Below are 27,939 nucleotides of genomic sequence, written 5' to 3' on the forward strand. Positions count from 1 at the left end.
AATACACGCACATTTCGCAGCGAACGGAGCGGGCTGTGGCTCCGGCAGGTTTGCAGCTTGGCAGGCGCCATGCCCCCCACAGCTCACCAGCGGGAAGCGTTTGGGTGGAAGGGGACCCCAGGGGGACTTGTGCCTGTCCGTGAGAGGCGGCAGCGACGGCAAGACCCGCGGGAAACCGACAGGCCGGGCCTTGGGGCGGCCACGGGGGACACAGGGCCGAGGCCCCGCAGGGGCAGCGGGGCGGGAGGCGGGCAGGGCGCCCAGCGCGCCCCGGCATGGCGGCGCCGGGGCCCGGGAGGAGCTCTCCCTGGCCGCCGCGGAAGGAGCCCTCGCTCCGGCGCTGAACGGCCGGGGCAGCCGGGGTGAACCCCAAGGTGAACCCCAAGATGCACCCGGGGCATTACTCCCGCCCACAGCCCCTCCCTCCTCCTCCCCCCGCTGCCCCGGTCCCGTCCCCTCCGCGCCTCCCCCGCCGGGATGGGCGGGCGCGGCTCGGCGGGCTTGGGCGGGGCTGTTGGAGCGAGGCTTCTTTATGCGGCGGGAAGCCGGCGGCGCTCGGAGCTTCGGGCGGTTGCGACGACTGAGAGGAGCTACCCCGGCGGGGGTAGAGCGGGGCGAGGCGAAGGAGAGGAGCCGCGAAGGAGGAGGAAGAGGAAGGCGAGCGGCGGCCGGGGCGCTGCTATTGTTCCGCACCTGCCGCCGGCCGGGACACGTGGCGCCGCTGAGCCCCGCTCCTCGCCCCCCGCCGCTTGACCCGCACGCAGTCGCCCGGCACCATGGGCAAGGGGGTGAGCGGCGGGGGCCGGGACGGGGCGGGAGGTGGGAAATCCAGTGGCCGGTGCCCCTTTCCCTTCGACGGGGCTGCGCTTTGTCTGTCCCGGGCTGAGGCGGCCACGTCGGGTGCGAGGGCGGCAGCGGCCGTTCGAGGGCGGCGCCGGTGCCGCCTGTCCCGAGCAACGTGCCCTGGCGGCCGCCACGGTCCCGCCGCCGCCCGAGGGAGGAAGAACCGGGTCGAGGGCGGGGCGGAGCCCAGGGCAAGAGGAGGGTGGCTCAAACCCCCTGGCTCCCCCTTAAGGCCGTGTCCCCCACGGCGAGGGGCCTCCCGCTTGCCCGCCCGCAGCCCCCGGGCTGGTGTTATCTGGTGGCCTTGTGGAGCTGGGGAGGAAGCGTGGCTGCTGCCTTGGCTCCTAAGGGTACTTTAGACTTCTTGAGACACGAGGGCCCCGGTGGGGGGGAAGGCGGGGGAAGGGGAACCGTCAGGATTATTAGGCTAATTTGCCTGTTGGTAGCAGTAAGGATGTGATGGGAGATGGTAGCAGGAGGAAGGTGGGCGCCCCTGACGTTATCCTGTTCATTGGAGTGATAAATCCTCGCAGAAGGCTGTGCGGCAGTTTCTGCCCTGTATCAGCCCTTTATCTACCTTAAAGCCCACGAGGAGAAGTCCTTAATTTAGATTGTATGTTTTAACTAAATAAAGCATATGTGGAGGCTGTTGGAAACGGACAGTAGTGGAAAGCTGTTGGAAACGAACAGTAGTGGCTGTTAAAAGTGGACGGTAGTGGAAGGCTGTTGGAAACGAACAGTAGTGAACACTTTTTAAAGCTGGATGTTGTGATCAAGCACACACGTGTGTGAAGAAGAAACACCTCTTGACTTGCTCCTATTTCATTTTATGTTTAAAAACTAGAGGCAAGTTTCTAGGTTGTATTGTTTGGATGTTTATTTTTTCCTCTTTGAATACTTCCCTGTGTATCTTGTATAGTTGGAGGTGTGTGGACTTATGTTTACAGAACATTCTGAGTTGGAAGGGACCTACAAGGATCAAGTCCAGCTCTTAAGTGAATGGCCCATACAGGGATCGAACCCACAACCTTGCTGTTCTGAGCACCATGCTCTAACCAACTGAGCTAATCTCAGGCTTTACTGAGGTTTAGACACATTCCTGTAAAATTCCCTAATTTCTCTGCTTCTCGAGGAGAAGGTGACTGTGTGGGGTCACGAGACAAAGCGGTGTTAGTGTGTTCCCTGCCTACAGGTGTTCTGTGCTTCCTAAGCGCTGTTCAAACACTGACTTGACTTTGTATTGTCCTCATCTGTGCAGTACAACAGTGGCAATGTTGACATAACCGCATGAATAGGAGGGGAGCTGCAAGAAAGAACACGGCTGTTACTCGGAAAAGGGGATTGAGGAGAGTGTGGTGTGGGTTTTCAGCCTGTGTGTGCGCGTGTTTTTGTTGGGATTTTTTTTAGTGGTATCCTTTTGATGCTTAGCAGCCCAGCCTGATGTGTTTCAGTCCAGTAGACAACAGGCATTGTGCACAATAAGAGTTCACCCAGGAGATGAAACACTGAAGGTGTTGGGGGTGTTGGCAGTATTATGAATCTTCTTTAAAGCGTCAAAGAAGCCTTAGAGTAGTTTATGTGTGTGTGTGTGTTTAGGACTGTAGTGCAAAAGGCTTCAGGGACTTAGTCTGCCTTGGCAGGACTAATAGGAGGTACCAACGCTTTCTTATGTAGAGAGTTGTTAGCTGTCTTGCTTCCATTTCAGATTTCGTAGGTTGCATTGATAATAAAGCAATTAGCCCAGAACTGAAGTACCAACACAAGAGATAATTCAGCAGGGATAACATGGCTGCCTCGTGCTTTCTGGTAGCAAGTCACAAGATTTGTTCATTTAGCAGTGAGAATGCATGCGGATAATTAGGGACCCCCTGAAAAATGGGGATGTGAGAGAGCAAGGCTATGAAAAAGGTGGTGTGTGGATACAACACTGAACAGTATGTGCCTGCCCTGAGTTAGGGTGACCTAAAAGGAAACTTCTTTCCCATGGGAGCATGGGATGGAAGAGAAAATAAGAGCATAAGTGTGACAGGACAATTTTCTTCTCTCTGTGGCTGTGAGGAGAAACTGAGCAGAGCGTCTGTTTTACTTTAAATGGTAACGGGACAAGAGGAGGGCCGTCAGCTGCCTGGGTATGGTGTTCAGCCCAAAAAGCAGATTATCCAAGGGGGTGTGTGTAGTGGAGAAAAGCACTGAGGATTTAATTTCTGTTCAGAGCTGCCTGGAAACTACATGTCTGTAGACAGCAGCATGTTTCACTCCATCTCCCTCACTGCACAGACATAGCTCACAGTCGTTGGTCCATGCTTTGGGTTGCTTCTGGAGATCTGTCCTACCTTATAGCCCACAAAGAGAAGTCCTTAATTCAGATCGTACCTTTTAACTAAAGGAAAGCGTATGTGAAGGCTTTTGGAAACAGTAGTGAAGGCTTTTTGATACTGAATGTTGTGATCAAGCAGCCTATGCGGAGGAGAAACACCTCTTGGCTTGCTCTGATTTCCCTGAATCCCAGTAAAGGGTTTTTTCCCTGTCAGAAACTAGGAAGGCTTATTGCATAATGGACCAACTGAGTGGCAGTTATGCAAATCAAAGCAATCCTTATCTTGGTGCAATTAAAAAAAATTAATATATTATTCTCCCCTCATTTTTTCATTCCTTTATTACTATGGCTATTTTATTACCTTGACTTTTTATTACAGTGGTTAGAGGATAGTCCTTTTGCCAAAGAAAACCCTGGGCCTAGTCAACGCACATTTTTGCAAAAGCAGTGTAACAGGGTGAGGGGTCTCTGGCAAGTGGTATGTACAACCCACAACAATCCTGACCTGCTGAAAGCTGCAGGTCATGCTTCACCCAGGCCTTTCCAAGGGGAAACCCGTCACCATGTCATATTGGGTAAACTCGGTCCAGTCCACTCATCTTCATGTGTTTGTCAACTACTAGAGATGTCTGGATTTACAGTAAAGATGCGCTAATATTACAGGCAAAGAAGTGAGGGAGGTGACTTTCCATAGCTGGGACAGCATGAAAAAAACAGGATGGGCTGCTGAGCTGTGCAGCAGTGGCATTTGGAAAGCCCGCTCTGCACTTGATTCAGCTCCCTGACAAGTAGAGATGTTTGTCATAATACCCAGAGAACGCTTAAGATGTGTGGGTGGTCCTGTTTTTATCTTGGTGATGAAAACCCTCATAGGGTTTAGATCCTTTCTCGTGGGAGAAGAGCTTGTCCATCTGTGATTTGGGAAGCAGCAATCTTGCACAATAAGCAATTACTAGCTATGGAGTAAAAACTGCCTTGTACTGTCCTTGATGTTGAGAGACTGTTCAATTGATGCAGTTGATTAAATTTTTGATTCAGGATAGGAGATTGAACACAGCTCTTGGGAGGGAGTAAGAAGGATCCAAAGAAGCCATTCGCATCCCTTGCTAAGATTACATAGGATCATGGAGTGGAGTTTTCAGTCAATAGGCATAGTCCATTTTATGACACATCTGGTTAATATATTTGCTGAAAACTGTCTCATGAGGCAGCAGGAGAGTAACTTTTCTGTTTTCTCTGCACAATTGATTATAATGACATAAGTAGTAGAACAGACCAGCCCTCCAGGGACGGCATAATTTATTTTGGCTCTTACTTGACATTTCTTGTTGGATTAAGTGATCATAGAATAGGGTACTTCTGAGCTTGTCTGCTGATTTGTACCCTTCCCGTTTCCTGGTCAATCATGGCTTGTGTCGAGAACATCAGGTATGAATGGCTCAATTAGTCCAGAGCGGAAAAGCATAAGCTGTATCTGAAAGACAATAGGATTTTCTGGAGGCTGTATAAAACTTCTTACGCTGGTGTGTACAAATGTTGTGCTTAAGCCAGTGGAAAAAAAAATAAATCTTGCATGGAAAAAAAAAGAAGCTGCGCTGTTTTATTTCTCTGGCAGTTTTGATGAGTCACATGGGTTAAGTCAAGTAACAGGGGTGACATTTCTGATGAGACAGACCTTCCTTTGTGTTCAGGCTCAGTGATTAAATCACGGTAAGATGTGATTCTGGAGTACCGTAGGCCAAGGAGGGGAAAGCAGGGAAATCCTACAGCGCTGAGGTGGGATGAAACTCTCTTTCCCTGGCAACCCAGCCAGCACAAACCTTTGTTGAACAGATTGGGCTCATCTTGCTGGAAGAGAGGCGATGGCCCTGGAGGCACAGAACAGGGGCAGGACTTTGACTCTGATCTGTGTGTCAAGTTCAGATTTGAACGATGGAGCAGGAAGTTCAGACTCTGCATGAAATGATCCTGTATCAAGAGCTGAAACTGATTCTCCTTACTTTTCTGTAAGGTTGAGATGTGGTACTAAAGAAACAGAAGGGAAGATACTATGCTTTTCTCTCTCTTTTTTTTTTTTTTTTTTTTTTAAGCTGAGGAATGCTGAGCTCCTCGGTAAGATGGACTCCATTAAGACCCAAATACTTGGGTGCTTAAAGAAACAAGTAATTCTGTCAGCTCTTTGTTCTGACTGCAGCTGATTGCTGGGGTTTTTTGTTCTTTTTTTTTTTTAAAGCAAATCATGCTTGAACAAGGGCAGTGAGCCTTTTCATGTTTGCCCACTTGTAGATTGTTTCAGCTGCAACTGAAAAAGCTTAAACATTCTTATATTTTTGGTTGTTTACCATTGTCCCAGATAAGCTGAGTGACTCCTCACAGAAGTTTCAAAGAACCGGGAGGTTTTTATATTCACCTGCAAGAGCTTGCCAAGCTTTTCTGAGGAGAAGGGTGAAGCTGAAGGTGATAGACTCCTAGTCAAGCAAGAAGGCACTGGCTCCTTCACCTTTATTAAAAATCATTTCTCATCTCAAGCAGTAATCAGGAAGCATGTGTTTTGTGCAGGGCTGTGTTTGGACTTGTCTGCTATAGCTCTAGAAGAAGTCAAAAGTCGTTTCTTTCAAAGACTGAAGGAGAGTGATGCTTCATGGTGGCTTTTTGTGAATTGCCCTGTGGCAAATTCTTGTGATGCTGGAATGTGAGGACTGTGCTTGTTTAAGTATGCTTTTTAAAGAAGGGAAATGGGAGTTTAGGTGCAGGGAAAAAAATGCCAGGAATGCTGACAGTCTGTAGCACTGTCCTTTTCCTATACCAGTGGAGGCAAATAGCTCGGCTCTGCTCCACTTATTAAAATCTGTTTACATTGCACAGTTCTGTAGTTGCATGCAAGGATATGGGACATGCAAAGCCTGCCTTTACTGAATAGGGTGAGAGAACTGTGCATGACAAACGTGTGACTGGCTGCAGAGTGTTGCACACAGCTTTCTTAAAAACCCATGTCTAGATGTGACTGACAGGTTCTTTTAGATAAGTAAAGATTTTTTTTCTTTTTTTGTGTAGTTTCACTTTTGGTTTCGGTTTCTACTTCTCTCGGAGTTGATAATAAAAATTTCTTGTGCTTGCTGCTGAACAGGACAGTTCTTGGATCCTAACAATAGTTCCTGTTATATAGATCTGTGTCCAGATCGCTCTCAGGAATCCAGTTCCTGGTTTGAGATGCTCATTCAAAGATGGAGCAAGGCAATGCCTTTGAAACCTTTTCTTAATCTTGTTAAAGGTTTGACTCTGGTGCCACTAACTTCTGTTTCATCTCAAAGTTCTTCTCAGGGATCTTATTGGGTGAAAATCTCATCACCTAAAACTTGGCAGGGTGTAGGGAAGTAATAGGCTTTACACAGAAGGGAAGAGAGAGTTGTCTTTTTAAGTGATGTTTATGTGCACTAAGTCATGATTTGTTTGTCCTTAGATGCTTGTTTACTCCATTATGACAAGATCTAAATCTTTACATAATTTCATGTAGAATTAACCATAAAAAAAGTGAATGAAAATCCTACTGAATAAAGGGGTTGTGAGCAAATAATTTGCTCTGTGAAGTGTGAGCGGGACTGAGCACAGATAGAATCTGCGAAAGTGTACTGCTGCTTTGTATACCATTCTTGCTGGTCATACTGCCATAAATTGAAAGCAGATTTGTTGCATAACCAGCCAACTAGTGTGCCAAACTGAGAATGAAAGTGTTGGAACTTAGCCCCCAGATTCGACCAGCCAGAGATACCACCTCGTACTTATCTTCAGTTGATAGGCTGCTCCTCCTTGCCAGGGGATGTGGAGGACTCAGAGGGGGGAGGAGAAGTTAATGCCTTGGAGAAAAAATACGTATGCACTCAGGAATTGGTTTCTTCTGCTCTTCATCACTTTTTCAGCTTGAGCTGGGGCTTGAGCGTCAAGACAGCCTGAATAGCTTGCTTTCCTCCTAGCTAGACTTGCACAATGTCTGGCTATAATCTGTGTATTGGGGATGATGTTGAGCAGAATTGTCTGCTCACTAGCTCATTTTTTTAATTTATTGAAGTGGCATAACATTCATAGAATCATTTAGGCTGGAAAAGACCATTAGAATAATTGAGTCCAAGTATTAACCCATCACTGCCAAATCTATCGCTAAACCATGTCTCCGAGTGCCACACCTACGCATCTTTTAAATACTGCCAGGGGTGATGACTCAACCACTTCCCTGGGCATAGTGTTCCAAGGTTTGACGGCCCTTTCTGTGAAGAAATTTTTCCCAATGTTCAGTCTAAACCTCCCCTGGCACAACTTGAGGCCATTTCCTCTTGGCCTGCCACTTCTTACTTGGAAGAAGAGACCAACCCTCAGCTGGCTACAGCCTCCTTTCAGGTAGTTGTAGAGAGCAATAAGATCCACCCTGAGTCTCCCTTTCTCCAGACACCCCCAGCTCCCTCAGCTGCTCCTCATAGGACTTGTACTCTGGAACCTTCACCAGCTTCATTGCCCTTCTCTGGACAGTCTGCAGCACCTCAGTGTCTGTCTTGTAGTGAAGGGCCCAAAACTGAACACAGGATTGGAGGCGTGGCCTCACCAGTGCCCAGTACAGAGGGACAATCACTTCCCCGGTCCTACTGGCCATGCTTTTTCTGATACAGGCCAGGATGCCACTGGCCTTCTTGGCCACCTGGGCACACTGCTGGCTCGTGTTCAGCCACTGTTGACCAGCACCCCCAGGTTCTTTTCCGCTGGGCAGCTTTCCAGCTACTTTGCCCCAAGCCTGTAGTGCTGCATGGGGTTGTTGTGACCCAAGTGCAGGACCCAGCACTTGGCCTTATTGAACCTCGTACTGTTGGCCTTGGCCCATTGATCCAACCTGTCCAGATCCCTCTGCAGAGCTTTCTACTCTCCAGCAGATTCAACACTCCTGCCCAACTTGGTGTGCCTGAATACTGGCTAAGGGTACACTCAATCCCCTTGTCCAGATCATAGATCAAAATATTTAACAGGACCAGCACCAATACTGAGCCTTGGGGAACACCACGTATGACCGGCCAACAGCTGGATGTAACTCTCTTCACCACTGCTCTCTGGGTCCAACCATCCAGCTGGTTTTGTACCCAGAAAAGAGTGTACCTATCCAAGCTACAAGCAACCTGTTTCCCCAAGAGAATATTGTAGGAAACAGCTCAAAAGCTTTACTAAAGTTTAGGTAGACAACTTTTATAAACTATTATAATTTTGTCTGTCTGGCAGTCTTGTGTGCATACTTCATGTCTACTGCTGTAGAATTTGACAGTGAGATGTTTCTAATGATGCTGTGTCTTCTCTTGCAGGCTGGAAGAGACAAGTATGAGCCCACTGCTACATCAGAGCATGGCGGAAAGAAGAAGAAGGGGAAGAAGGAGAGGGACATGGATGAGCTTAAAAAGGAAGTTACAATGGTAAGAGTGTAGGGCACAGAAAGAGCAGCCTAAAGAACATTTGCTTTGCCCAAAGCCCTGTGCCTTATGAGACTAAAAGAAAAGAGTTGGTGTGCTGTAACTAAAGGCACTGATCGCCCTTTTCCTCCCTTTCCCTCTGTCCCCAAGCCCAACATGCTGCAAGTGTTTGAGCATCAGGATGACCACAGAGTAGACCCTGGAAACATGACTTCTCAAAAGGCACTTCACACAGAACCTGCGTTTCTGCTTGCCTGTATTGCCTGTAGCACAGTATAGTTGTATTTCCTCACCAGGCAAGCGCTATCTGGATAGCAGCATTACAAGCTTTATTGTGCTGTCATGTGAGTGGCACTGCTGTTTTCATTCCAGCTGAGGAGTTGAGGCTGTACAGCTCCATTTACTGCTGGCCTCTGCTCAGAGTGACCTCAGTATTATTCCTTCTAATCATGTTTGAAGCTGTGGGAGGTGTCTCCCATCCTTATCTCTGAATGCTGGATGATGCTATACATCTGTCTGTGAGCATCTGGCTTAGATCTGCTCTCCTTGAAGGCGATGTGGGTTTTGTTTCTGTTCTGTGGATTTGAGACTGTGCTTTCACAGAGGGGTTACTAAAGATTGCTCCAAGATGAGATTTTGCATTCAGTAGTGATATGAACTTAAAGCATCTGCTCCTCCAGTAAAACCTTCTAAGTGAGGCACTGCTCTGCACCGAGTCGATCCAACTGAAAAATAGCCTTTCTGTGAAAAGAAACCTCTCTGGGGGACAACACACTTCTCCCAAAGTAGTGCTTAATCTGGCAGCACTACTTAAAAATGTGTGAAATTGCAGGCTTAATCTTCTGTACATTCCTACCTTCCTTCCCAACTCCTTTTCTTTCCCCTCCTCTCTCACCCCCCCAAAAAAACCCCCACCTGTTGAGGCTTCACAGAATCTGCTGGGGGTGTAAAGACTGCACCGAGATATACTAAGACATTTTTAAAAAAGCTGTCACGTTGTATGCAAATAGTCACAAGAACACTAAAGGTGAGACTGTGCTGAATTCCAGAATGCGCTTGAGATTCTCTTCACAGGGAAGAGGAGCTGGAGTCTTGCTATCTCACCAAGCTGTTACAGATAGGAAACCTGGGGTGTGGGGTGGAATTACTGAGCTCTTGCTGATGAGCCTACAGGTACCGATCATTTCTCTCCCAACTATTTCTTGTCTTTCAGGATGACCACAAGCTGAGCCTTGATGAACTTCATCGTAAATATGGAACAGACTTGAGTCGGGTAGGTAGACGTTGTTTTCCTGCCCCCCTTGCCCTCCTCTGAAAAGAAACATTCTTGGCTCAGAGCATTTCACAAAAGGAGGTCTGGGTGGTCTGGTTGTGTGTTTTTTTGGGTTTTTTTCTCTTTAATCTCCCCTCCTCCAGTTGTTTCCCAGGCTTCCCAGAACTGTTGAATTCACAAATACTTCTCTTCATACTCCCACTGTACAACCTGACTGCAATACTGTTGTGACTTTGCTTCTAACAAAGTCACTGTTATCTGCCTCTGAATTGTTCAAGGTCAAATTGATTCTTGGATTTATTTTTTTTTTCCTGAGGGGCATGTAATGAAGACAAATGCTTGTTCTGTTGCAAATATAGCCTAGTGAGCTAGCACATGCCCAGAGACTTAATGATGGCTAATAGCAGTTATAATTTTGCCTTCCTGTAGTTAGAGGTATGCAAATGTCCAAGGCTACCTCCAAGCCCGGTGCAGAAGCACTGCAGTGATGTTACACCTTTGCTGTTGTTTGCTTTGCTTAATGCATTTTTTGCATGAGTGCACATAGCATCAAGTTTGCTCTTTACAACAGCACAGAGATTTGCATTTTTGTGTCAAAGACCTTGGCTTCTGAAAGCTGAACTTCCTGGAAGGTTGTTCCAAAGTGTCATCACGGTTATGGCCCCCAGCTTTCACGCTTGTTCCGTAATTTGATAGGATGGATTGTGCTGTGCTGTTCCTCAGAGCTCAAAGTCTGCTGCTGTAGCTTTCTTGTCCTGTCCTTCTTCAGTTTTGTAGCCCCATGGCCTGCAGGCTCCTCGAGTAGCATTCAGCATCCTGTAGCTCCTCTTTTGGCATTCAGCTTTCACACCCAGCTCTTGTGTTGTGGAACCCTGGCAGCTGTGGACGTCTGTTAGCAGCTCCTTGTTGCTGTGGTACACCTTGAACAAATTCAGAGCTACCTTCTGTGGTCAGTCTTGCCACAATGCCTAAAAAAAGAAACCTCTCTTGTAGGGTTTGACTTCTGCACGTGCAGCTGAGATTTTGGCTCGTGACGGCCCAAATGCCCTCACCCCTCCACCCACCACTCCTGAATGGGTAAAGTTCTGTCGGCAGCTCTTTGGAGGATTCTCACTCCTGTTGTGGATTGGTGCTATTCTATGTTTTCTGGCTTACGGCATACAAAGTTTGATGGAGGAGGAGGCCAACAAAGATAATGTAAGTAAAAATGTCGGTTTTTACCTCAAAGGCAGGCCGAGCAGCCTGTTTAGCTCAAAGCAGATTAACTTCCTCTAAGCATTCCGTCCAGAAGCTTTTCCCATAAGCACGGGAAATTCAGTGTGAGAGCTTAACATGTCTTGGAGTGCTTCCACATAATGAAATGAACAGCCAACTTCCTTTGTGTTGTGTTAACAACACTAGCTTGTGGATGGCCTTTGTGTACAAAATGTACAGAGACTGCAAGTACCTTCATGCTTGTAATGGGGCACTTAAATGCCAAGCAATTTATCTGGACAAGCTGGAAACCTTTCAGGCAGATCGTCCTCTGACTCATTTTCTCTGCTCTTTGTAGCTGTACCTGGGTGTCGTGTTGGCAGCTGTGGTTATCATTACTGGCTGTTTCTCTTATTACCAAGAAGCAAAAAGTTCCAAGATCATGGAGTCCTTCAAGAACTTGGTGCCTCAGGTATGGAAGAACTCATTTTCCTCAGGTCTGCCAAACCATAGCTTTCTCAAGGTTATTAACAGTTTTAAATATTGGCTTCAGTTGCAAAAGTCCAGGCTGTTACTGTGGGTTACTAGCTCTTAATTTCTGTGGGTCTATAAGACTCCTTCCCCTTTATGCTCCAAGTAATTATGCTAATAGGCCAAAGTAGTTTCTGAAGCCCTGTGAGTTCCACCAGCTTATTAACGATCATAGGACACTTTCTTAATAGTCTGGGGAGCTCAGTAACTGGTGTGATAAGCATTATAACTTGGATTCCTTCATGGACAGTCTATAACATACCTAACTATCAAACTGTCACCTGGGGAGCAAGGAGCTTTAATATCAAAAAAAAACAAAAAATAGCTATTTTTCTTAAATAACATACATATCAGATAAAAACATTTTAGTCCAAGTAGAAACCTTGTGGAACCATATCACAACTATTTTAAGGTACTCAGATCTTCTGAACCCTTTCTTTTGACTTGCTTTTGACCTAGATTGTTTCTTCGCTGTCTTTCAGCAAGCACTTGTAATCAGAAATGGTGAGAAGATGAGCATAAATGCTGAAGGAGTTGTAGTTGGAGATCTAGTGGAGGTGAAAGGAGGAGACAGAATTCCAGCTGACCTTCGGATCATATCTGCACATGGTTGCAAGGTACAGCAATGACAGTGTCTGGAAACTTCATTCTGAAGGAGAATGAATTAGTCTGGCTTTGAAATGTCATAGAATGTCTTCTGTGCAATGAATGGGTGGGGGAGTGAAAGAGAAGGGTGGGGGACGTGCCTAGTGTTTCATCTACTGTCATTGCTGAAGGCATCTGCCTGCTTGTATATGACAAAGTACTCTCTTTCATGTAGGTGGATAACTCCTCACTTACTGGTGAATCAGAGCCTCAGACCAGGTCTCCTGACTTCTCCCATGAGAACCCACTGGAGACCAGGAACATTGCCTTCTTTTCCACCAACTGTGTGGAAGGTATGTGACTCTCCTACTTCCCTGATGTATTAGCAGTGGTAGAGGTTGAACTGTATAGGTAAACAATGCGAATACACCATGAGTTCAGTGTATCAGTTGGTAGCCTACTTCTACCATGCAAAAACAGGCTTGAAGTTCCTAGCAAAGTCTTTGCCTGTTCCAACTGCACTACTGTAGAATCATCAAAGACTCCACAGCACTACTGTTTTTTTTTTTTTAGTTTCTTGCTTCTCCTAGAGGAGCAGCTATGTAGTGTGTCTTTGAGCCTGCCTGCCTTATTACAGCTGTGTTAAAGTGCAGATAACATAATGTAAACCAAAATGGTTAGGCAGAGCTATAAGAAATACTAAGCTGCTGCAGAAAGCAGGAACATAAGTCATATCTGGCAGAACTTTTGTTGCAGCTCTGAGAATGGTGGTAAGCAGTCTTTGCGCTGAAGCCCACCCAGAGCATCTCTTCACCACCCTCACCAGCTGTGACTGGTTTTGTTTTCTAAAACCTGTCTTCTTTTCTAGGCACTGCCCGTGGCATTGTCATTAGCACTGGGGATCGCACTGTGATGGGCCGTATTGCCAGTCTGGCTTCTGGACTGGAAGGGGGGAAAACTCCAATTGCCATGGAGATCGAGCACTTTATCCACCTCATCACTGGTGTGGCTGTGTTCCTGGGTGTTTCCTTCTTCATCCTTTCACTCATCCTTGAGTACACATGGCTGGAGGCTGTCATCTTCCTCATTGGGATCATTGTTGCCAATGTTCCTGAAGGGCTGCTTGCAACGGTTACGGTGAGTGAAGTTGGAAAAAAAGATTGTATTTGTTACATATATGGTTCTTAAAGAAGTGGAGTGCTTCATGCTCAGTGTGCACTCACAGAGGTAAACACTGTGAGTGTGTAGGGCTCAGCTTTGAGTTCAGCATACTCGGACTAGTTGCTGAAATAAGTGTCAAGTTCTGCAGCAATTTACTCAATAAAGATTCTTCCCTAAGTCAGACCTGCACAGAGGCTTGGCAATGTACAGCTGAAGTGAGCAAGACCAAAAGTTCCGGACTTGTCTTGCCTTTTTCTGTGGCAAGAAAGGGCCCTCCTGTTACAACTCCATGCAGCTTTAGGAAGCAGAGCAGCAACTGAGCCAGGCAATGGACAGTTGGAAGCTGGAACTAGATAAGAGCTTCTGGCAAGAAAGGGGTAGCTGGAGCTGCTCACTTCCTACACCAGTAAGTTGCAGCCCTATCACAAGAGCTATTTTGGGTCATCTCATATGTGGCCTGCCTTCACCTATTTTGAGAGTTCCTCTGATTAGGAGGTGGCAACTTGAACTGAAATGTTAGTCTGGGACTTGTCATTTCCTTCCTAATGCACTGAGAAGCAGAAGACTGAAGCCTTATGAGTCCTTTTCTGAAGGTTTTATGATGAGGAAAGTATGTTATTTAAACCTACCACCTGGGCCTAAGTGTTGCTGTTTATTTTGGAGTGGCAGGGTGAGCAAGAGGTTAGGGAATCACTGCAGGGCATGTAAGCTGGTTGTAATTCCGTGTGCACGCTAACTTGGATAGCAGTATTATTACTGCACAACTACATCTAACCTGTCATCTTCTTTCTTGTCTCCAGGTATGTCTGACACTAACAGCCAAGCGTATGGCTCGTAAGAACTGCTTGGTGAAGAACCTCGAAGCTGTGGAAACCCTGGGTTCCACATCCACCATCTGCTCTGACAAAACAGGCACTCTGACACAGAATCGCATGACAGTTGCGCACATGTGGTTTGACAATCAGATTCATGAGGCCGATACTACAGAGAACCAGAGTGGTAAGACCATATCTTTGCACTTGAGGCATTTCATTAAAAAATGGCTTTTTCTGGAACTGCCTGTGTGCTGGTATTTCTAAGAACCTGCATTTATAACTCTCCAGCCCGAGTGAAGTTCACAGTGCAAGGACTTCTAACATATGATCTACAGTGAGCATAAAAACCCTTGAAATGACACATAGAAAGCTTTTCACAGTGCCACATTTCTGTTTGATCCTTTAATTCCATGTAGCCTGCTTTTTGCTCAAAATTACTCCATTGGAATTTGAGCCTCTTGAATGTTCAGCCCCGTATGTTTGTTCTGTACGTAGAAATACTTGCAACGTACTTGACTATCTTTGCCGAAATGTATCTGATTAAATTGCTCCATCTGAAGTCTGCTGAAAGTGTGGACAGCAGAGGTGTTGGCCCTGATAATAATTACTTGAGGCTGGACATAGATGAAAAGTTCCATGTGGAACTAGATGGCTGCCTTTGGACAAGGGTTTTCCTGAAACATCCAGGTGGTGTTTGCAGAGCAGTAGCATGAATGTAAGACCTTAGCAGGAAGTGTCTCCTTGATATTGATAAAAATCTGAAATCTCAGTATGCTATGCAACTGGGAGAGTTACTTACCTCTGCAGAACTCTTCAATCCAACCAAACTCAGGAGTTTCCTAGCTGTCATCTACCTTGTGAAATGTTGTGCTTGCAACACATTGTTAGCATAAACGTTTTACCAGTGGTGCTGTTGCACCCTGTCCCAGACACTCCAAAACACTGTGCTTGTCTGAACCACTTTAAAAAGGTGCTTTGCTTAACACTAGTGCCAAGCAACAAGCTATAAATAGCTCTTTGGAAGCCCTCAGACCGGCAATGATTGAATAAACTTAGAAGATGTCTCTTCGTGGAAAGTATATTAGCTTGTCAGTTAACAGTCGGTTCAATTCATCTCCCTTGAAGCCAACTTAAGAGCTGCCATGAGAGAAGTAGTATCTTTATTGTAACTTTGTTCTTTTGGGAACTATTTCATCCAGTTCCTGTGTTGGTGGATAAAGTGAGACAAGCTGGAGGTAGAACCCAGCATTCCTTACTCAACCCGCTCTGAATGAATGTTAACCTGTCCAAAATTCTGTAGCTTTATCAGCAAGTCTTCTGCTACTGCTGGATGCAGCCATTACTGGAATCTTGAAAGCAAAGTGTTGTCTTGCACTGTTGCTATTTCACCCTCTGGTCTTAAAATAATCAGCTATTCATCGAGTACCTGGGAAGGGAGAAGGAATGAAAGAGATGTACTGTGCTAACATGCTCTAAGTGTTTCCTGTTTCTGAGCTAAAGGCTTCTTGCTTTTAAGTGTGTGGGATTTTGCACTTATGTGTTTGGTTGTTTGAGTTTTTTTCAAGGGGAAGGCTTTTTGACATTTTCCCTCTGCTTTCAGGTGCTTCCTTTGACAAGAGCTCGGCCACTTGGAGTGCTTTGTCCAGAATTGCAGGTCTCTGTAACCGTGCTGTATTTCAGGCCAACCAGGAAAATGTACCAATTCTTAAGGTGAGTTTCTAAAAAAGATTTTTGTCCTGTTCCTCACCACTGCTCTCTCATAGTGAGACTACATCCTGTGGGTCACAGGAACCTGCAAAGTAGAGGTATCTGCCACTTTTCATCTTTTCTACAGTCTAGCACTCTTAGAGAAGGTATGCTCTGAGCAGCAGAGATGAGACTGGGAAGACATTTCTCCTACAGCAGACTCCCTGCCATCCACGGGCATCTACACTCTCTTTGGGAGGTCAGATACTTCAGACAGGGCTAGGAAAGACCAGAAGGCTTTCCTAGGCATTTCCCAATATCTGGTTGTTCCAAGAATTGCTATCTCTGGCATTTGTGCACTTAAAAGCTACAAGCACCTGGTGCTGAGATAAGTAGACATCAGAGCTGGGAGAGCAGCAGTTGTAGGAGAGTGTCTCTAGCCAGTCTGTTCTCACTGGCAAGTCTTTTTAAGCTTTTGCTGGTTCAGTACTGGTGCAAATACTGGCATAAAACCAGTTCACATTCCTGATTCTGAACTGTGACCCAACCAGGGCTGAAATTAATTGTACAGTGCTTATAATCTGTCAAATATTAGTCATGTTGCTTAGTAAACTTCTTCCCGAGGGTGTTCTGATGCTGTGGTAATAGAGATGATGGAAGAAGCTATTTTTTCCCAGCACTCCTCTGACTGTATCTTAGGTCTACAAAACAGGACCTGAAGTTAGAGAGCTCAAGTTCTTCCTGTCTGAGGAAGGCCTGGGGAGAGGAGGAGTTTTGAGAAGTCTTTAGATGCCAAAAAACAGCATAGAAATGAAAAAAAAATAAATTCTAATAGACAAAGAGACCAGAAGGGCAAGAAATACTTGACTTTAGTTGCAGCAGAGGAAACTCCAACAGGACATTGAGCACACACAGATCTCCAGGGCTGAGAACCCCCATCTCCAATCTCTATTAGTGCTAACCTTATGGGGAAGGGAAGTATGGACAAATCAAATCCCTGCCAAAGGCTCAATAAGCTGATCTTTTACTGTAGCAGGAGAGCACATACAAGTGTTTCTGGGTTCATGTCATAAGTCTTCATCTTGTATTTGCTGTTCTTCATAGCAAGCAACTTACATTAGTCCTTCTGAAAGTTTACCCTCTAGCCTCACTTAGGCTGACTGTACCTGTTTGTTACTTTCTCTGCCCTTTGAAAGGGCTTCTTGTCTTTGGCACCAGAAGACCACTGCTCTCTCAGGCTGGAAGGCCTGGTGTTCTGAAATGCAGTGTTTGTCAGTACTAGATAATAGAATTATTTATTCTTTACTGCTATATCATGTCATGTAGAAGCTGGAACTGGGCTGAGATGAATACACTTTTTTTTTTCTTTCAATATCTGATCTTCTGTGGTGAGTCCACTGGGATGCATGTTTTGATAGTTGTCTCTTTCCTTAGAGAGCAGTGGCAGGAGATGCCTCTGAGTCTGCACTTCTGAAATGCATTGAATTGTGCTGTGGTTCTGTCAAGGAGATGAGAGAAAGGAATCCCAAAGTGGTGGAAATACCATTTAATTCTACCAACAAGTACCAGGTGAGCATGTATCCTCTTGAAGGAGAGCTGCTGTGTGAAGCACCTGTGTAAATTTGCACACAGTGTGCCTGAAAACTTGTTTTGGCACCAAAATCTTGTCTAGCTATTACTTGTTTGAACTCTGCTCAAGACTATAAATTTAAGTTAACAGACCATGCTTTGTTATACTACGTAAGAGCTTCTGGAGCTGCACTGACACTGAGGTGTCAGCTGCTAACAAAAGACCAGATGTGCGTCTGACCTGTATACCAGCAGTGCATGGAGAGTGGAATAACTTAAATCTTGGAATAGGAAAGAACTGCTGGGAAATTACCTTAACAGGTGCAACGTGGATTCAAAAAAGACCACTGTGGTTATATGTTAGTGTTACAGAACACATGGATTCCTTAGTTTGTGAACCTCTTTAAGGTGTGGGTAAATGAAAACTAGAGCAGAATATCACAAAGCGTCCTGAGCTACTGTAGTCACAAAACACTGAGTGCTTGTGACCTTCACAGCAGATGTCTATAGCAGATGTTCCATTTCTTCCACCCATAGCTGTCTATCCACAAAAATGCAAATCCGTCAGAATCCCGTTACTTGCTGGTGATGAAGGGAGCTCCAGAGAGGATCTTAGATCGCTGCAGCACCATTCTCATTCATGGCAAAGAGCAACCACTGGATGAGGAAATGAAAGATGCTTTTCAGAATGCCTACCTTGAATTGGGAGGCCTCGGGGAGAGAGTGTTAGGTAAGGAAAAGCAGCCTTAATACATTGAAAAAGGTTTGTCCCTCATGTTCCTAAGCAGTCCCCACAGATTAAGTAGAGGGTTACTCTGTTCCTGCACTGTAATCATAATGCTGAGTCAAGGTCACTTCAGCAATTCATATAGGAACAGTCCTACCTTTAATCTTTAATGCAAAAGGGAGCCTGCAGGGTCTTGTCATGCCCAGCATCTGGGTCACCAAGATGAAAATGCAGCAAAGCATTTGGGACCTTCGGTCTCCATGGACCACATGTGGTATTAGATTTGCTCCACTGCATGTGAACCAAACTGTGTCTGGGCACCTAGCAACAGCTATTAGTTATCAGAATACAAGCGTAACTCCTGCCTCAATAGCGCTGGCTAAACCTCTGATGCTGCCCTGTTATTCTTGTGTAGTTGTTTGCAGAAGCAGTAAGTGTTCACTTTCTCTGCCTCCTGATAAGTAGGAACAGACTAAATGTGAGTTTTGTGTGTTACAGGATTCTGTCACTTGGCTCTGCCTGATGATCAGTTCCCTGAAGGCTTCCAGTTCGATACTGATGACCTGAACTTTCCTGTAGACAAACTCTGCTTTGTAGGACTCATGTCTATGATTGACCCTCCTCGTGCTGCTGTGCCAGATGCTGTTGGCAAATGCAGAAGTGCTGGGATCAAGGTAGTTTACTCCTGGACTGCAAATTGCCTCACTCTATTCCCAGGCATATAAAGGATTTCCCTTTACTCTTTGTATTGCTGTAATGTGGGTGGATGAAGCATCAATCAGGATTTAAGTAGTACTACTCCAGGCTTAATTTCTAACCTAAATACAAATGACTGTATGTTAATGGACTGAAAAACGAGTTAAACTCCAAACTGCTAGGGCACTGACAGGTGCAGACAGCATGGTGTCCCAAAGCAAGTGATTTGGCTCAGGGTGTGTTCTGCATGTCCCACAATACTAAGATAAGAATGAAGCACAGCTGGAAAGGGAGCTGGCTCCGTTAACTCAGGATTAACAATTTTCCTTGTCTTCTATCCCACTCAATCCATTGCATACTGGTGGTAGGTTACTGCCTGTACCTCAGACTTGTTCTGTGCCAGTGCTCACGTGGCCTTTTCAGTCTAAGAGACCGTGCCTTTGGGGCAGTGTTGCTCTGCAGTAAAGGCAAGGCTTTCATAGCAGTCTGTTTGCACTTCAGGTTATCATGGTTACTGGAGACCATCCGATCACAGCCAAAGCCATTGCCAAGGGTGTCGGCATCATCTCTGAGGGCAATGAAACGGTAGAAGATATTGCTGCTCGACTCAACATTCCTGTCAGCCAGGTCAACCCTAGGTAACGACTGGTGGGAAAAGCTAGAGCTGCTCAAAGAATTAAGCATTTGCCTCTCTCCTCGCCTTGGATAATCCCTCATCATCTTTCCCTGGACATGAAAAGCTTGGCATTTACTTAGCTCAGCATATTGTGGCTCTTTAATGATCATGAATTATGTGAAGAATGCACTAGGCTGTCTTAAATGTGCATCTCCTGTGTGTGGGAAGTAGTTAAGAGTAAGACTGTAGGTGGGCAAAGGGAGCAGCACTTAGGCTACGTAGAGGAGTTGACACTAGTCCATAGCTACAAGCAGAATAAATGTAAAAATAGAACTCCTTCCTCTTAAGGGTTAATGTTTGCCTTCATAGCCTAGTGCAGAATTGAGGCATCCTCAGAAAATGTGCTTTGGCATAAGCAGGCTGTTTGCAGAATGGCTGGGCTGTCTACATTGCTTAGCTTGACCCAGCCTGTGTTTGGGCTGGAGGGTAGCCATGTAGCTTATGAACTGTGAATAGAGACACCCTGTGAAATGAAATTGCTTGGGGAAGACAAGTACTGTGACTGAATTCCTTTTTTCTTTTTTTTTTTTTTTTTGTAATTTTTTGTTTGAGGGTAACTTCACAACCCAGCAGTGTAGGCTGGGAATTGCTGGGCTGTGTGACTGAGCAGCTCAGCAGCTGGCTCTAAGGGTGGGGAAGGAATTTCCCTGTCTAAACTGGATGATGTCAAGGGCTGTGTGGATAGTCTCCTAGACCTATAAGGGATGGTATGCTGGGTTAGAGAGATGGTATTTTGTTGTAGCATGCAGGGTACCAAACCAGTCTAAATATAACATTGTGTGCTTTTGTTGCCAAAGAATGTAAATTAGTCTGAACTGGCATAGTGTGAGCACTCTCTGTGAAGGGCCACATGTAGATCATCAGTCTGTTACAGAAAGGATTGCCTGCAGAAGACTGCAGCACCTCTTTCAGTGTTGGAAGCTAACCACAGAGAGGCCAAGAGCTGTAGAAACAACTAGTCTTTGCCTTGATGCACTTTAGAAAGCTATAGAAAGAATTGGTTTGCTCATGAGGCATTTTGTCAGTTACTTGGCTCTGTTTGTCTTTTCTTTGTGTTCCCCATTTACCTTTTAAATTTTGAGCATCAAACTTTTGTGGAGAGGCTGGCTGGATTAGTATTTGGTCACATCAGGAGTTGGTCTTTCCCAAGAGCACTGAAGAGCCATAGTTTTATAAGGCAAATACAGCTAATGAGAAACTTGTTGTGAAGTAAAACATATTATTGTCTCTTGTTTGCAGGGATGCCAAAGCTTGTGTTGTTCATGGCTCAGATTTGAAGGACATGACTAGTGAGCAACTGGATGACATCCTGATTCATCATACAGAAATTGTCTTTGCCAGGACATCTCCTCAGCAGAAGCTTATAATTGTGGAAGGCTGTCAGCGACAGGTAAAGAGAGGGATGTAATATTGGAAAAATCCCCAGACAGATATATATAAACTACTAGCCAGTTCTGCTTCTGAAGAGGCAAGGCTTAAAACTAAGTGCCCTCACGTAAAGGGCCAGACTAGATCTCAATCTGTGAACAGCCTTCAGGTGCTGATGTCAGGCTGGTTTACAGTACATAAATATAAGGGTTTGGCAGGAAAACATCTTCAGTTTGTACTGAGGCTTTCTTATCCTAGGAAGTGTGTTAGCACACTTAATTCTTAAATGCTCTGGATGTGCTTGGGAGAGGAGGATTCAACATGTTTACATGTTGTCCAGCATCTCCTTTGGAGAGAGCAGCATGATTTGCCTTATCAGAACAGGAAAAGGGTGAGCGGAGAACAAGGAAGAACTGAGGTCTCTTTATAGCAAAGTGAAATAGTTTTTTGTGCTTCATCTCCTGAAAGATAGGAGGAAGCTTTTCTGCTCAAAACCTCTTACATGATGATTTCAGTCTTGCTGTTCCTCTCTTTGTGACTAGGGTGCCATTGTAGCAGTCACAGGTGATGGTGTGAATGATTCCCCAGCCCTGAAGAAGGCTGACATTGGTGTCGCTATGGGTATTGCTGGCTCAGACGTCTCCAAGCAGGCAGCTGACATGATTCTGCTGGATGACAACTTTGCCTCCATTGTCACTGGGGTTGAAGAAGGTGAGTTTATAACTTGGGTGCAATGGTGATGAAATAATATGCTTCAGCAATGTTACTTACTGACTCCCTCTGAAATAGTGGCATCTGGAGGACTCTCTTCTATTTGAGCTTGTCTCCGTGTCAAGTGTTTTCAAGGAGAGCAGCACTTTTCTTCTCCCTTCAGAGTCTTGTTCCTTCCATGGGTTCAGCATGACCCTTTGGGATGGATAACAGTAGGAAGCCGCTGAGTAACAAAAGCTACTTTGTCCTTTTGCCTAACACGTGACCCTATAGTCATCTTTGCCAGCTGAGTCTGACACATTTTCTTCCCTGATGGAGCAATAGCTCTCAAAGAGGAGCAGAACAGAGGGTATCTCCAGGGGCTCTTGATCTCCAGGAACCAGGGCTTAGTATCCTGCTGCTGTATGCAGTGAGCTCTGATTGCTGTGACCAAAAATGTTGCTCTCTTTAGGTGATGCTGTGCACGGAGCACAGTCTCACCCTTACATGCAAGAGAACTCCTTCATTTGCTGCACTAGCATTTTGGTTTCCAGTGTTACCTCTGAAGCTGTCTATGAGCTACTTGGCTGCCTTGTGCTGATAAGTGAGAGTTACCTCGTTCTCTCTTCCTTGCCCCAGGGCGTCTGATCTTTGATAACCTGAAGAAGTCTATTGCTTACACCTTGACCAGTAACATTCCTGAAATCACGCCGTTCCTGATCTTCATCATTGCAAACATACCCCTTCCACTGGGAACAGTAACCATCCTCTGCATTGACTTGGGCACTGATATGGTGAATGTCTTTTTTTTTTTTTGTCTCAAGAAGAAATGAGAGTGTTCTTAGGTACCCTAGAGAAAGGACAGATGGAAGGAAAATGCTTAAATACAGTTTTTTCTAATGTTTGCATTTAAAATAAGCAACCATTTGATATTCCCTTAATCTACACTCTCCATCTCACAGCTCTCTCAAGTCTGAGGATCCTTCAGTTCTATATAAGGACAAATTGGGGATGGGGAGGTCCTTTCTGAATACTACAGCTAGGGCTTTTGGGCAGTGCTGTTTCTCAAACTGAAAACGGGGCAGGGAAGACTCTATACAGTGGAAAATTGAAACGGTTCTAACAGCAGTCCTGCCACCTCCAAAGGTCCCTGCAATCTCCCTGGCCTATGAGCAAGCAGAGAGTGACATCATGAAGAGACAGCCCAGAAATCCCAAAACAGACAAGCTGGTGAATGAGCGGCTGATCAGCATGGCCTATGGGCAGATTGGTAAGCTGCTGTTTTCTCTGGCACCAATTTGAACTCAGTGGTAGCAGGGTTGTACACCATCCTGAGTCAGTGACTGCTCTGCTTATTTTGGTAGGATTGAGGTTTGGGGTGTGTAAACCAGAACCTCAGGCTGTTAAGAACTTGCCATGATTCTTCCCCTATGGCTTATAGTGGTGGCTTATGCAGCTTGGTCCATTGAATCGCTTTCACAGTAATTTTGTTTAATTGCACAGTGCTGTAAAGGAACTGGCTGACAACCAGCTCTCCTCTGGTTCAGACTTGTTCAGCAAGAACATAGATCCCATTGTTAGTTTAATTAGAAGTAAAGGATTCTCTCCAGCGTATCCCTAAACACACAGTATTAGGAGCCGTGATTAAAGGCAGCTACAGAGACGTGCCCAATTCACAGGATGGGAGCTCATGCTTAATTGCAGCAGACCTTGGGAACCTTCTTGACTGTATTTTGCAAAGGTTGGGGGTGGGCAAGGCTAATGATAATACAAAGGGAGTTTTATCTTGTGTCCTTGAGTACAGTGCCATCACAGCACAGGGCAGAACAGAAGTAACTCTGTACAAAGTTGGGAGCAGAAGCTGCTCAACAAAAAGGCTGAAGCTGAGTTTGATGTTAGTGTGAACTATTTCTATAGCTGCTGCTTGGGACACTGAGCCCCATGAGGACTAATTTTTAAGGTGGTTGGGGTTTCCTGCAAACTGCTCTCTGTTATGATTGCTCTCTGCAGTAGCTTCAGTAGCTTCATTAGTTTTATCATTCTTTCTTATCTGTTCAGGTATGATCCAGGCCCTTGGAGGTTTCTTCACCTACTTTGTAATCATGGCAGAAAATGGATGGTGGCCTTCTGGCTTGTTAGGGCTCAGAATTCAGTGGGATGACCGATGGGTTAATGATGTGGAAGACAGCTATGGACAGCAGTGGGTAAGTTTTGAGGCACAGCGTAGATAGAGGCTGGCAGTCAGAATACTAATGCCTGCTGGACTGGGTGTGAGCACCAGAGAACCAAAGGCAGTGTGTCTGAATGAATGCTCTCTGCTTTCCTTCCTAGACCTACGAACAGAGGAAAATAGTGGAGTTCACTTGCCATACAGCCTTCTTTGTCAGCATTGTGGTTGTGCAGTGGGCAGACTTGATTATTTGTAAGACCCGAAGAAACTCTGTCTTCCAGCAGGGGATGAAGTAAGTCAGGCTGTCCATGGAAGATGTAGAATTGGACTCTGTGTTCTCCAGCACATAGCATTCTAGTTCTTCATCCCAGCAGTGTCTGAGCATCATAAGTCCTGAACAGTCTGGTGCCTTAGTAATGGATAAAAAAGGTGTGGGTGCTCTTTTTCTTGTAGTACTTGCTACAGTCATAGGCTGAGACAAAGAGAAATGCTGGCTTCTGTTGGCGATGTCTGTGGGAGCTAGCCCACTTCAAAGGACACTGACGTACTCCAGCACACAGCCTTGGTTTCCGGATCTCATACATCAAGAGATCTGGTGGCATGAACCCCCCAGCCTCCTTCTGAATTTGTGATGAAAGCAATTGCTGATTGACTTAGTCATGAACTGGTGTATCTCCATCTAGAGACATAAAAGACCCTCATGGCAACTGTGCCTGATAGTTCCCACCTGACAAACTTCTGGGCTAGACTGGAATGCCTGTTTTCCATTCACTCCCATGTGGCAACTAGGTGTTTTTTAGGATCTCATCTCTGAAGGTACTTTGTCCCTGACTGTGTTCCTGTTTCTTCTAGGAACAAGATCTTGATATTTGGTCTCTTTGAGGAGACTGCTCTGGCTGCCTTCCTGTCCTACTGCCCTGGGATGGATGTTGCTCTAAGGATGTATCCTCTAAAGTAGGTTGCATTATGCTTTTTGTGCACGGACTGTACCATAGAACAATAGTGCTTAGATTGGGAGATGGTTAAAAGTAGTTGGTGAGCTTGTGGAGCATGAGACCTGGTCTTAACCCAGAAGAGTTCAGACTGGAGGGTGTGAATGATCCTTGGCTGAAGTGTGGCATACCAGGGTTTTCTTCACTGTATAGGGAATGTTTATGGGGAGCCTGCAGTTCAGTGCCCCACAAAAAATTATCAATACAACTTCAGTACCAGTGTGCTCTAGTACAGCTGCCTCTTGTACTTACTTTCATGGAGTATTTTTATGGGTGGGGGACTGCATCTGCAAAGAAAGCCAGTTGAAATGCTCTAAATCATAGGCCAGATAATTCTTCTGTACTAAAGAACTGCTGATGACATCTTGTGCCTTTTCTTGCCTTTCTCAGAAACAGCCCAAGTAGTAGTCTTTTCCTAACAGTTGGGAGGGTGCCAACATCTCAGGCTTGCTCAACAGCATTGCAACATTTCATGGCAGGGTTTAAACTTTGAACAGTTTGGAGCGTCATGAAATTTTCATGGCAAAAAAGTCCTGGTACATCTTGTGTTCCATTCAGAAATGTTGTCTGGAGTTTGGTGCTGAAGTGTGAGCATTTCCTAACAAGAAGGCTGGCCTCTGCCCAGTGCCTGGAGCAGCTGGATGTTAGCACGTGTAAATTATAAGGGAAACATTGCAGTTCCAGTGGGCAAGGCTGTGGGCACAAAGGTTATGTGTACTTAGAGCAAATACTGCCAGATTAATAGGTGGGGAGGGGTTGGCACAGAGATGAGCAAAGGTGGTATGACACACCTTTGTGTTGGAATTATTATACAAAAGTGGATTGACCTATTGCAGAAGAAAACCTGGTGGTAACTCTTGGCTTGGAGGGTTTTTGACTGAACTGCAGCCATGTGGGAGGTGTCACACTGGCAAGCTGGGACATGCCAGCCTTCCTGCACTTGTATGTGCCATCAAGTCAGAGCTCTGCCAAGCAAAGAGCATCTCTTCAGCTTGTGTCCTCACTGTCTTCTCTCCCAAACAGGCCGAGTTGGTGGTTCTGTGCTTTCCCATACTCCCTCCTCATATTCGTGTATGATGAAGTCAGGAAGCTCATTATCAGACACAACCCTGGTGGTAAGAATATGCTGCTCATCTGTGTTTCCTTCCCCACCTCTTCATGCTACTGAGTTCTCTAGAAGCCTTGACAAAGCTTGAGGACCTCCAAGTACTGTGCAGGGGTGTATTTTGCTGTGTTTTCCCTTCCTCAACATTAATAGTGCAGTTAGTTCAAATTAAGGACTTCTTGCTGTTCCTTCATTCTCTCCCAGTATATGAAAGTACCAATGTGCTGAAGTAGGTGGAAAAGACTGAGTAATGCCTGGGCAGTTCTAGAAAGATGGAAGAGATTCTATACTGAAAGCCATAGAACATCAACAGTTTGTCAGGATTTTTTCATTGTGAAAGGTTACTTATTAGCTCAGGTGCTACAGCGCAAGTTTTCAGAGCCTAAAAGCAACTGTCGTGAACATCATAATCATACTTGGTCTGCCTTAAGACTAACTCTGCTTTCTCCCTCCTTTTCCTTTTAGGCTGGGTGGAAAGAGAGACCTACTACTAAAAAGCGCCTGTAAAACATTCCACGCACAGCCCATGCCACCTCTCCACCATCTCCCCTGTGTGCATACTTCCATCTTTGCAAGAGCAGAACTGTGCCTGGGCAGGAGTGAGCTGAAACTAAAGGAAACATGAAGAAACATGGACTGGAGGAGAAAGCAAGGGGGAGGTTGGGGTGGGGGGGAGTGTCCGACCATCAGTCCAGGGGGATGAGAGTTTGAGTAGTTTTATGTGCCTTTATGTTTTTGTAAAAGGAAACCGAAGATTTTATATGTGGATTTTTACAAATAAAGATGGATTATAAGAGGATGCCCCCACATGGTCTTAGGTGGATGTTTTTCTCAAGGCAAAAACTGGTTCAGGGCAGCTTCCCCCATGGCTTAGGGTGTGGATGTGAGTGCAAGGATTAGTCCCTGGCTTCCAATTTTTGTAGCAGGGAAGCTGAGTTGCTTGACCTGCAGACAACAGCATGTGTGAAAGTGCATCTTACTCTATAGCTCAGCGCTTAATGTGACAAACTACTTGCAAAGACTTGCATTTCAAAGCCTAAAGCTCAGGAATGCTTCCTGGCTTCCACTGACTGGCACTGGGATCCAAGCAGACTTTTCTCAAAATTCTGAGACTGATTTTCCTTCTTGCTTTCCCAAGTGAAGGGATAGTGTTTCCTAGTGTCCTCTGTGCATGCACATACTTGTTACAGCATGGCACTTGCATCCTGATACTGGCTTGTGCCTCCTGTGGAGTGAGGTCATAGGCTCATCATGGATTCTACATCCTCCACTTTTGAGGAAGGCATTGCTGTTGTCTGGGGTCCAAGCTGTCTCTGGGCTGAAGTGAGTCATGCTGCTTCCCTCTGAATATCTAGCCATTTTCTGTATGTTTTAATTTACTGTTAATGCCTGTATGGCTTGCTTCTGTGAGGACTTGCTGAGAGAGTTGGCCCTTTGCATGTGGACAGTCACCATGAAGTCCTGACTATTCATTGCTCCTAGTGCTGTTGTGCTAAAGATATCTGGAGATGCTTGTTCAAGCCCTTGGTCCTATTCCTGAACTACTGGTCTGTGTCGCTCTTAAGATATGTGTCTACCTCTGCAAAGGAACACTAAACCACAGCACTGAAAGGCTCTGCAATTAAAACTCCATCTTGTCATCCCTCCTTCCTCATTAACTTTTGTTTTTTTAAGGTGTTTGAAAGCCGGGTCACTTCATTCATGTACCTCATGTACTGAACAATATAAGCTCAAATAGCAAAGAGAGCACAAGGAAGGGAAAAAATGAGAGGCTGAAACTGGTGACTGTTTTAATTTGTCTTGGATACTCTAATGTGGAACCCCCAATCGGAGATAATTAAAAAATAAAGTCTTCCAAGTGTTGGAGTCTGCCCATGCTAACAGTTACGTGATACAACCGGACTTGAGGTGATCCTAGTTGGGAAAGGGAAATGAGGAATTGCATTAAGGGAGGAAGGAAAAAAGAAGGTGGGATGCATTTTACTGTATCTGATGATGACTGAGGAAGAGTGATGCAGAAATGGCAGTTAGTCCACCCAGGCATGACCCTTAGTTGAACTTTTTGATTAGTGCCTGAGTCCCGCTGCAATGAAGTTGCAA

The 27,939-nt window shown here is 45.5% G+C and overlaps 1 protein-coding gene across 1 annotated transcript; it reads left to right on the forward strand.

Annotated features, from left to right (window-relative positions):
- The first annotated feature begins 562 nt into the window (after positions 1-562).
- On the forward strand, positions 563-27,481 carry ATP1A1 (ATPase Na+/K+ transporting subunit alpha 1). Its single transcript, XM_017814727.1, has 23 exons — positions 563-788; positions 8,497-8,604; positions 9,815-9,874; positions 10,868-11,071; positions 11,427-11,540; positions 12,082-12,216; positions 12,420-12,537; positions 13,053-13,321; positions 14,146-14,344; positions 15,761-15,870; positions 17,281-17,415; positions 17,953-18,145; positions 18,641-18,816; positions 19,340-19,476; positions 20,754-20,904; positions 21,425-21,593; positions 22,212-22,366; positions 22,719-22,842; positions 23,631-23,776; positions 23,904-24,034; positions 24,595-24,696; positions 25,758-25,849; positions 26,305-27,481. The coding sequence occupies exons 1-23, from the start codon at positions 777-779 to the stop codon at positions 26,331-26,333; spliced, it is 3,069 nt and encodes a 1,022-aa protein (XP_017670216.1). The 5' UTR covers positions 563-776; the 3' UTR covers positions 26,334-27,481.
- The last annotated feature ends 458 nt before the right edge of the window (positions 27,482-27,939 follow it).

Source organism: Lepidothrix coronata, unplaced genomic scaffold (assembly GCF_001604755.1).
Source record: "Lepidothrix coronata isolate B3197 unplaced genomic scaffold, Lepidothrix_coronata-1.0 Scaffold46, whole genome shotgun sequence".
NCBI lineage: Eukaryota > Metazoa > Chordata > Aves > Passeriformes > Pipridae > Lepidothrix > Lepidothrix coronata.